The following is a 10,739-nucleotide window of genomic DNA, read 5'->3' on the forward strand; positions in this document are numbered from 1 at the left end:
GTTTGAGAAGCCCAAGAGTTTCCCTTTTCAGCTGTTCCCAACCACAAACACTCGATATGCTGTGCTCTGTGGACAAGGAATTCACATTGCAAGGGCCGAAAGGGGAGACGTCAAAACAATTTCCAGTCCCGAACGGGGTTCAGTTCAAAGGATCCCACAAGAATGGCACAGGTGGGCACAGTGGGTCTAGCTCATCGTCAGAGAGCCCAAGGAGTCGAAAGGAAACTCTAGCTACAACCCTGACATGCCACAAAACCAGAGTTATAATGCAAAGTAACTTAGCTTCCCCACCTATCTGTCACCATCTCATCTTAAAAAACGTGTGAAAATACGTAATCCCGAGGAGCCTTCGATTAGGTATAAATACTGGCAGAAAGGGAGGTGCAGAGTAGAGCTCCCATCAGCCCGTCAGCTACAAGAGAAGACAAGACAGCTGAGTCCTCTGGACCCATTGACTTGATACAGGTGCTCGGGACTCTACTGCCTTGGCCTTGCTCCGAGACCATGACGGCGACACACTGCATCTTGGCTTTGTTGCTCTGCCTCACACAGGCCATTTCTTACTGCGAGGGCACACCCATTAAAGAAATAGAGACTCTGAAGAAATATTTCGTAAGTATGACCTTGTATCATGAGTGTATCGAAAATGACTGGCGTTGACTTGCTGCTGTCGACAGTTCAGTGGGGCCTCTGGTCCACAGTCATTTTGAGAAGACGGGGTGTTATGTTGCTATTTGCCGGTGAGGAGCTATTTGCCGGTGAGGACTTAATGATCTTGATATTGATTTGACTTTGTTCAGTTTGCTATAGGGACTGATAGGGCATCTACAATATTCCCAAAGATGGGCAGAGTATGAGTATGAGATACTTATCATTTTGTGGTTATTATTTTGTTAACATTTACTCACGATAGGAGGCATTCTTATCCTCATGATTCGACTATTCATTTCTCATTCCTCAGACCACTGTGAAAGTGATAGTGAGAGACAAATATGAGAGAGAGATGAATATTGCCACTAAAAACACTCAGGGAAACATCCTACTGCTAAAAAGAAACAGAAGGTGAAGTTCTTAAAGTTTCTGCTTAAGAACCGACCCCTTGCATACACTTTTGTCTAAAGAGTGAGTTTTGGAATTCTACAAGTGAACTATCGCTGAAACCAGCCACTTACTGAGGCCTGAGAGGAGTTAGGTTTCTTAGAGTTTTACATTTTTTCTTTTGTGGATTTCCTTTCAAATTAACTAAGGCTAATGAACGTTTTTTTTGTTGTTTGTTTGTTTGTTTGGTTTTTTTTTACTCTTACAATTTTATAATTTGTCTCGAATGTATGCTGTTATCCACATAGCTGTTATCATAATGTTCTAGCATTCACAGTCAATTTTATCCTCACAGTGCAAATCAAAGTGTCTCACACATGTGTGTGGAGCTATCTTTTAAAGCAGCTGTTAGATGTCACAGAAACCTGTGCCATAAGGGGGCAGTGTGCGCAGTGGGATTAATTTGATGTTTTTTTTTTTTTCCATCTCTCTAAACTTGAGAGCAACTTTCTTTAGCTCACTGCAGCTATTTGGGGTACTTGAAATCTCATCAGCTTTTTTGAGTTTCCTTGTGGCCTTGCAATTCAAGATTAGACTAGTAAATGCTAAAGCTGAAAGAATGAACTAGTCCTTGGCTAAATCTAACATGAAGCCTTTTGGGGATGCTTGTTAGAAGTAAATGGAGCAGGAAATCAGCAGTTATTGCCAGCACTGAATTTAATGAAACTCAATAGATATTTTCGGGGCAGTTGGTGAACTAATTAATTACACATTGAATTTCCTCTTTTCCACAGAACTCGAGTAGCTCTGATGTCGGTGAAGGAGGGGATCTCCTCTTTGAAATCTTGAAGAACTGGCCGGAGGTAAACCTGATGTCCCCTTTGCTCCTTCTTCCTGTTGTTCCTCACGGACCGGCTCCCATCAGACACTCTTTGTTCTTTTGTTTCCCAAGGATGGTGACACAAAACTCATCGAGAGCCAGATTATCTCCTTCTACTTCAAACTCTTTGAAGCCTTGAAGGACCACGAGACCATCCAGGACAGCATAAACACCATCAAGGCAGATCTGATCGCTAACTTCTTCAACAACAGTGAGGCGAAAGTGAATGACTTTGAGAAGATCACTAAGATTCCGGTGAGGCAACTTGCACTAATGGAGTTTTATACTGTATTGAATTATCAGATGGTAGAAGTTGGCTACTGAGCAGTTGATAAAGCTGGGAGAGGAGGCCCTGTCTGAGGTGTTTCCTCACCACGGGCATGCTGGGAGGGACTTCGTCAACTTTGGAAAAACACAGACATTCAAACCATTGCCCACACGGCGGGTAAATGGTGTGAGGAGGAAGCAGCCGAGGGGAGCAGTGAGCAGAGCCCCTGTGGTCCCTCTGGGTGTGTGACGGAAACTCTCGCTTAGGATGGGAGGTTGTGTGTTAGTGGAAAGAGCAGTGGGAGGGAGCGAGAAAGCTGCTTGCTCTCCTCCTCCCAGCCAGGCCACAAGGAACTGTGACTTCAGATGACTCACATGCCCGGCTGCGCTGCTGTTTCCTCGTCTTGATAGGAACCAGCTGGGATCACTACAGAAGCTTAGTCAAAACCAAACCAAACCTGCAAAGTGTCATAGGTAGAAAACCAGGATGAGAGAGGAGAAGTAATGGAGCCTCTGGGGAGACATCTGGGTGTCTTTCCCCTGGTCTCTGGTTAACCTCTCATGCTATACGATCCAATTTGCTTTTAGGGGAAGGAATGGTAGATATCCTTTGTTAGGCTTGCTTTGGATGTCTTGTGAAAGGCATGTTCAATTAACTTTCCAATGTGGGGGTCCTTCACCTGTTCCATACTTTATATCATGAAGCCACCCTAAGCCTTTATGGCTTCCAGAATCAGAAAGACACCCCGAAAGCATAAAGATAGATCTAAATTTTTCTAAATTTTATCCTGAAGGCAAAGGCATTCTAAATGGTAAATGGGCTCAGATGAAAGGGACAGGCGGCTTGATGTGTTTTGTGGCCTGACTCATGCGCTGTTGCAGGGGCTGGAAGATGGCAGCACATCTCAGTCCGTCGAGTAATAGTTCCTAAGGCACTTCCAGGTCGGGCTTGCTGTTCAGCTATGGCTAAGACTCTAGGCTTCTTGGCAATGTTTTGAGAACTGGGAAATGAATTTGTCTTCACAACACAGCTGGTAGAAACTTTTTTTCCTAAGGCCTTGGAGTGACTCTCTGGAAACCCTGGGTGTTGTGCTTCTTATGGGTGATCTTGAGCAAGCTCATAACTCCTGTCCTGTTTTGTTGCACCGTCAGCACGTTTTAGGAACACACACACACACACACACACACACACAACACACACACACACGCACACACACACACGCACACACACGCACACACGCACACGCACACACACACATGCACACACACACACACACACGCACACACACACACGCACGCACACACACACACACACGCACACACACACACACACACACGCAGGCCTCTGAATCCTTCTTGGAAGTGTAGCAAGGCAGTCAGTATTTCCAGCATTAGAGAAGCACACAAACGGGCTTCATTCTTATTAAGCATGAAGCTGCCCTAGTGGAATGGAGACGTTGTTTAAGTAGTTAAATGAACGGTACAGAAGTTGAGGAAGGAAGTACTGTTGTGCCTCCAACAGCAGGTGCTCATTGTCAGCGAATCGATTAGTACCAATCTGAATAGGATTGGTGTTTATTTTTAATCCCACCCTAGAAATGATGACACTGGTCTGATTTGGAAAAAAATTCTAAAATGATACTTTTCATTTATTTTGGACTTGGGTTTTCTTTTCCTTAGTGTTGATAACTCTCACACTATGGCGGGAATCTCAATCCCTTGAAGGAATGGCATGGGCCTTCTCTTTCATGCACCTGGGTCTCTGGGCTCCTTGGTAGATCTCCAAAGCATTCTGCTATACCAAGGGGAGCACTGACCATAGGATTTTTTTTTTGTAGTCTAGAAAGGACTAAAGAAGTGTAAGGTAGTAGACCTTGTAGATAAGAAGATCATTCACCAATCACTTCACCAGAAAGCAACTTTGAGGAGATTGTCTGGTTCAGGCTTAGGGTCACTGCAATCTCACTCCCAACCCCATTCCAGCCAGGAGTTCTTTTAGTGTTCCATTTTGAGATTTCTGTAGTAGTTAAGTTAGCGATAGATATGTGATGTAATCCACCCCATTCCCTCCTGTACAGCTTAATGACCCCTGTAATCTCAACTGCTGAAGAAGTGATTACTACAAATGACAGGATTACATCGCTATACAGGATGCTTTTCTTAAAAGGAATATTTCCATTTTCACTGATCATGGTGTTAAAAGAAGAGTATCCTGAAAGCTTGCATACTTGGAGTTAATTCCATTTTTTTCCACTGACAGGTAAATGACCCGCAGGTCCAGCGCAAAGCTGTCAATGAACTCATCAAAGTGATGCACCGGCTGTCACCAAAATCAAGCCTAAGGAAGCGGAAAAGGAGCCGGTGCTGTTTTGGGGGTGGAAATCGGCCCAATAAGAACAATCCTGCCAGCGCTGTTTGAATTATTAAATCTAAACCTATTTATTAATATTTAACATTATTTATATGGAAAGTATATTTTTAAGACTCATCCACCAGAAAAGTATTTATAATAGCAACTTTAATGTGATAAAAATGGATTTCTATTGATTAATATATATGTTATTTATAATTTCTGTACCCTCAACTCTCTCACTTGACCATTTATTCTCCCTGAATAATTAGCAAAGACTGTGTGATTGAAAGGTTGTATCTCAGGGGCCAGTCGCCAGTTGACTGAAGCCGGACTGTAGGCGGTACACTTATGTACAGTTGAGATGACGCCGTGAGGTGCTGCTGGCTGAGAGCTGTCCACACTCTGAGCCCGCCCTTCACAGCAGACAGACAGAGCTTCCGCTGACAGGCAGTGCAAACCGTCCCTCGAGGAAAGGAGGAAAGCCGTTTCTCCCACCTGGTGCTTCTGAATACCGCTGAAAACTGTGACTGCGCCCAAGTGGCAAATAGCTCACTTGTTTGTAGTCCTTTACTCTCTAATGTGTGGAAATAAAGTGTCCTTTCACAACTCTTCATGCTGTGTCAGACTTCTGTGAGGCGGCTCGGATGAATGGGATGAATGGGAAGGAAATCAGCCATCTTTAGCCGTGGGGATCTTGGAGTTACATTAAGTCCCATTAAATGTGGTGCTTTTCTCTACCGACAACTGGCTGTTTTTTTTTTTTTTCTGCTCTGGCTGGCAGCTGTTTAAATTTTCTTTCAAAGAGATATGTCTAATTACATCGCCATTCAACATACAGCTCTTGCAGTGGGAAGTATCCAAATTGCTTAGCCTGGCATCTGAGTTTGCTTCTGTTCTGTCTTCCACACTCGCGGTCCCGCCTACATTTGCTGCGGGCAAACATCGTGAGTATACGTCTTAGAGTTTCTGTTACTATGAGAAAATACCATGACCAAAAGCAACCTGGGAAGGAAGGGGCTTATTTCACCCCTTAGATTGTAGTTCATCACTGAGGTAAGCCAGGGCAGAACTCAAGGCAGGAACCTGGAGGCAGGGACTGTATTGGATGCCATGCAGGAACACCGCTGGCTGGCTTTCTTCTCATGGCTTGTTCAGCCTGTTTTCTTATACAGCTCAGGATCATTGGTCCAGGAGTGGCACTGGCCCACACTGTAGGCTGTGGGCTGGGCACACCTATATCAATCATTTAGAAAATGCCCTACAGACTTGCTCTCAGGCAATGTTGATGGAGGAAATTTCTCTGAGGTTCCTCTTCCCAGGTAACTCTAGGCTGTGCAAAGTTGACAAGCTAACAGGCACAGTGTGGCAGAGTTTAGCTCGAGGGAGAAAATCCTGGCCTGGAACTAAGACTGAGCCACTGTAAGCAATGTTCTCTAATCTTTCATTAATTTACTTGAAAAGGGAATAGGTAAACGTGAGTCTTCCTCACAGCATTGTGTGAATTCCCTCTTTTACACAGTTGCAATTTTTTTGTGGTACCTGATTAGTGTCTAGGTAGTGAGATATTTTAGTTCACTAAAAACACTCAGGGATCCCCACACTTGGAGAACTTGAACACCTAGGAAATAGACAATGAATAAAATACATTATATTCACTCAAGTCAAGTGGTTGTTTTGGAAATGCTTGTTGCTATGGGAAAACAGAACAGAGCGGGATGGAGGAAACAGGCTCTCAGTGAAGTGAGCAGTATGGAGGTTTCAATAGGGCAGTCTCCAAAGAAAAACCATGTGAAAAGGAATTTTTCAAGGATGATACCCACTTAGATTCCAGAAAAGGCAACTATCCTTGCAAAGGCTTTGGAGTGAAGAATATTGTGACTTGAAAGAAGAAACTGCAGTCCTTCAGGGCAGTCCCAAAAGATGGAGGAGGGGACAGCAATCACCACAGGAAGAGGTGAAGTGTGGCCAGTCTGTGTGCCTTTCAAATACCAGGAAGCTCATAATGTAACGACTTACATGTGCTCTGGGTTGTGAGTTCCAGAAGACCCTCTGAAGCAGCACTAGATGGTCTTACAATGTGCATAGGAATGTGTTATATATAAGTTTATAATCACATAAACAAGAATGATGTGCAGAATGAGATGATTTCTGCTGGCTTCAGGACACGCAGGGGTGGCAAGATTAGGAATAGCAAGGGATGCAAGAGGTGAGGTATCATCCCACATGTGTCAAGGGGCCATTTTTGTCCTTGACAATAATCAGTGGTTATTGTACTATTATTGTGTAACTAAGCAACAGGACTACAACCTGATTGCAAAACTTTAAAATCTTGTAGGCAGCCAGAATGAAAAGAAAATTAGACTAATGTTGACACGGCTCTGACGTACACTGCTGGTTAGATATCAAACTGATTGATGCAGACTTTAAAGCAACTGCAGGGGAAAGTTACTGTGAGATGGTTTAACTTGGACCACAGAGATCATATGTATGGAAGGGTTCCTTTGTCAGATCTTAGCTATGGAAGGGTTCCTTTATTTTGAGAAGTAATTAATTACACAGTAGAAAGAGAAGTGTTAGGGGTGCCAGTCTGGGGCTAGGTTAAAATTTTCTCCTTTTCTCTGAGTGAAGGTGGCATCAGTTGGTCCCAGACTCTGAGACATGGAGAACTGTACTGTGTTATGTGGTGGGGTTGAAGCAGGGAGCGAGGCAGGGAATATCCTCCAGTAGAACTTGAGTTGAGACTGGTCTGTTAAGTAGTTATCAATAGCTCTCTGTATGTCATCTTATTTTTTATGTTCCCATTTAGTCTCAGGGGTGTTGTAGGATTTACAGAAGGGATTGATTATATTTTATAATAAGGGAGATAAGGGTGGTAATTATTCTTGTCCTATGTTAGCAGAGATGGGCATCTCCCTTGGTCCAATAGCAGCAGGGGCAACAACAGCTAAGGCCTGGAGTGGAGCATAAGAATAGGACAAAGTCCCGTTCCTTCTCAGTATCTCTCAAAAACAGCTGGCACACCTTTGCTGGTGGAATGTTGGTGCCTGGAACATAACAGGCTCTCTCTCCTTTCTCTTTTCTTCATTCTCTTTTTCTCATTTCTTCATATTTTGTAGTTTGAAATCAGAGAGGTACAGCACAGTGAGTTAAGCAGCCCTGTTGGTGACCATGGAAGTCAGCTTCTGAGCGCAGTGTGAGGAGGTGTATGCACAGGGGAGCCTAAGTAGAGCACCAGGACCTGAGCAGAGTGATTGTATTAGATTCTGCTGGTTTAGTGAGAAGTCACTGTCTTGTTTTGGGTTTCTATTGCTTCAAAGAGACACCAAGGCCATGACAACTCTTAAAAAGAAAACATTTAATCAGGGTGGTTTTGTAATGTGGAGCAGCAGACTGCATCCCGCCACCTGGCTAGCTTACACCTGAAATAATTACACAGAAACTGTATTTAAAACACTGCCTGGCCCATTATCTCTAGCCTCTTCTTGGCTAACTCTCACATCTTAATTAACCCATTTCTATTAAATCTGTGTATCACCACGTGACTGTGGCTTATTGGCAAGAATCCCAATCTACATCCACCTCGGGCTGGAGATTCATGACATCTGCCACACTGCCTTCTTCCTCCCAGATTTCTGTTCTGTCTACCATGCCCATTTAAGGGCTGGCCTATCAAAAGGCCAAGGCAATTTTTTTTATTCAGACAATGAAAGCAACACACAGAAAGAAGACCCTCCTACACCATTTCCCCTTTTTCTGTTTAAACAAAAAGGAAGGCTTTAACTTTAACATAGTAAAATTACATATAACAAAATAGTTATCAAGCAAGAATTACAGTTACAATATTTATATCTATTTTATCTTTTATCATAACAATGGAAAACTATAACTATCTATCTATCTTCAACTCCATCAAAGACTCCAGAAGAATATAATATTACCTAAGTAAACAAGAAGTAAGCAACTTCCAAACTCTAGAAATGACAGAGACATCTCGCTGCCTGGACAGTCACCCAAAATTTCTCTGTACCGTTGGGGCATCCATCTTTAGCCTACTGGCCCATAGTATCCAGCAGACATTTCCATGAATCAGGAAATTTCAAAGACAGTTCAGTCACTTTCTTTTGTGTCCTGCAGAATGTCTTGCAGACTCTTTCATGAAACAGGAACCCCACAGGACCATCTCACCTTTAGGCAAGTTCAGCAGTCCCCTCTCTGTGGGTTCTTTGTGTCCAGTTTATGCAACAGTTCAGGCAAGAGCAGTTTCTTGCCCAAATGGTTATCAAACTCCTTAAGGAGCCTCTTCAATGCCCATCTTCCTCTGAAGTACTTTGGTGCTGCCAGGAGCAGATGTGTCTCATTGTCATGAAAAGCCCTAAGTTATTAAAACATTTAAAATGCCATATTCTGTAGTCTTTGAAAGATATGAAGAATGACTATCTAACTGAAATATGTCTCTACATAGCTAGAAAATCTAACATGACTACAAGCTTGACTATTATTGATGATTATATGTTAACCTATATTTCTAATTATGCATTACATTTTTAAATGAGGTACACAATCACAATACCTTAATCAAGATCAGAAATACATATACATATAACAAAATTGACCTTAAATTTATGTCAACAAGCAAAATTTATACCAAAGTAAATTATTCATATCTATATCATATCCCCCTTTAAATTTAAAAGAACATTTATAAACAATACCATAACTCTAAATTTTCTTTAGGTCCCCATAAGATTATCAGCACCCCCAACCAGCCAGAGGTGCCTGGAATACTATGCCCACATTCCCCAAAAATGGATATTTTTTTGAAAAGGGCCACACTTCCTAATTGTTCCACCCCCTTTGGGGGTGGCATTTTCTTTCAAACTGTCACAGTTACCACAGACTCAGTTACTGTAAGACAACACAATGGGAATAGCTTGGACAGTGGAAGTCCAAACCCAGGCTGAACTCAAGCCACCAACAAGGCTGTTGTCAAGCTGGAGACCCAAGCAGAGAATCTGTCTTTGTCTGAAAGCTATTCTTTCTGACAGGTAGGGCCTCCTTTCTTTAAAGCCTTTAGGACTGAACCTTCTAATCTTCCCCTGACTCCAGCACTCCTATCTTCCTCTTATAAGGACTTTTGAGATTATATTGGGATCACTTTAATAATTCAAGATTATGATGGTTAATCTAGGTGTCAAGCTGACATATCTGGGAGGAGGGAAACCCGATTGAAGAAATGCTTCCATCAGACTGGCCTGTGGCCATGTTGGTGTGGCATTGTCTTGATTATTGGACGATATGGGAAGGGCCAGGCCAATGTGGATGGTCCCAAGATGGGTAGTCCTAAAAAGTGTAAGAAAGGCAGCTGAATGTGAATCAACCTTCTTCCCATGGTTCCTGCTGATGCTTCAACTTCTTTTAGTGATAAACTGCTTGGGACACGTAAGCCAAATAAACCCTTTCCCCTCAAGTTTCTTTTAGTCAGTGTCCTATTACAACAACAGAGAAGATAGGACAAGGATCATGTCTATGTCTCAAGATTTTTAATTGCATCTGAAAAGCTCCTTTTACAATAGAAAGTAATGCACTTGTAGATTTTGGAGACTTCATCATGGAATAGTTAACTGCAGAATCCCCTTCATAAGTCAAACTGAAACAGCACCCTTGGGAAGTTAGCCCGTTTGTAAGAAACTTCTTCAAAAAATGTACTTAAGGCAGTGCTGAGAAGTTCTATCCAGAGAGGTGAGTGGGTGCTCGCCTGGACGGTCTGTCCCGGAAGAGAGCACAGCCCCTCCCCCCTCAGCTTCTGCGGCAGGGTCTTCGGTGTTCCACGGGACCCCTCCCTGCCCCCACTGCTTTTGTCTCCTGGGTCCTGGAAATACCAGCTATCCCTGCTGTAGTGCTGAGGAGTTCTATCCAGAGAGTGCTGAGGAGTTCTATCCAGAGAGTGCTGAGGAGTTTCATTCAGAGAGGAGGAGATGGGCAGGCACCAATGCAAGAATTCCTCCAACAACCTGAAAGGCAACATGACATCTCCAGAATCCAGGTATCACGAAACTAGAAGAATTGAACACCCTACTCCAGAAGAAATAGAAGAAATCGACTCTAAGCGGATCTTTATGAAAATAATAGAGGAACTTAAACAGGAGGTGAAAATCTGCTGTAAAGAAATGGAAGATAAGTATAACAAAAAGATTGAGGAAA

The 10,739-nt window shown here is 43.0% G+C and overlaps 1 protein-coding gene across 1 annotated transcript; it reads left to right on the forward strand.

The window, feature by feature from the left end:
• Positions 1–402: 402 nt before the first annotated feature.
• Positions 403–5,149, forward strand: Ifng (interferon gamma). Its single transcript, XM_048418767.3, has 4 exons — positions 403–612; positions 1,833–1,901; positions 1,991–2,173; positions 4,446–5,149. Exons 1-4 carry the CDS (start codon positions 505–507, stop codon positions 4,602–4,604), a joined length of 519 nt encoding a protein of 172 aa, XP_048274724.1. The 5' UTR covers positions 403–504; the 3' UTR covers positions 4,605–5,149.
• Positions 5,150–10,739: the final 5,590 nt, after the last annotated feature.

This window comes from Myodes glareolus, chromosome 26 (assembly GCF_982192425.1).
Source record: "Myodes glareolus chromosome 26, mMyoGla1.1, whole genome shotgun sequence".
Classification (NCBI taxonomy): Eukaryota; Metazoa; Chordata; class Mammalia; order Rodentia; family Cricetidae; genus Myodes; species Myodes glareolus.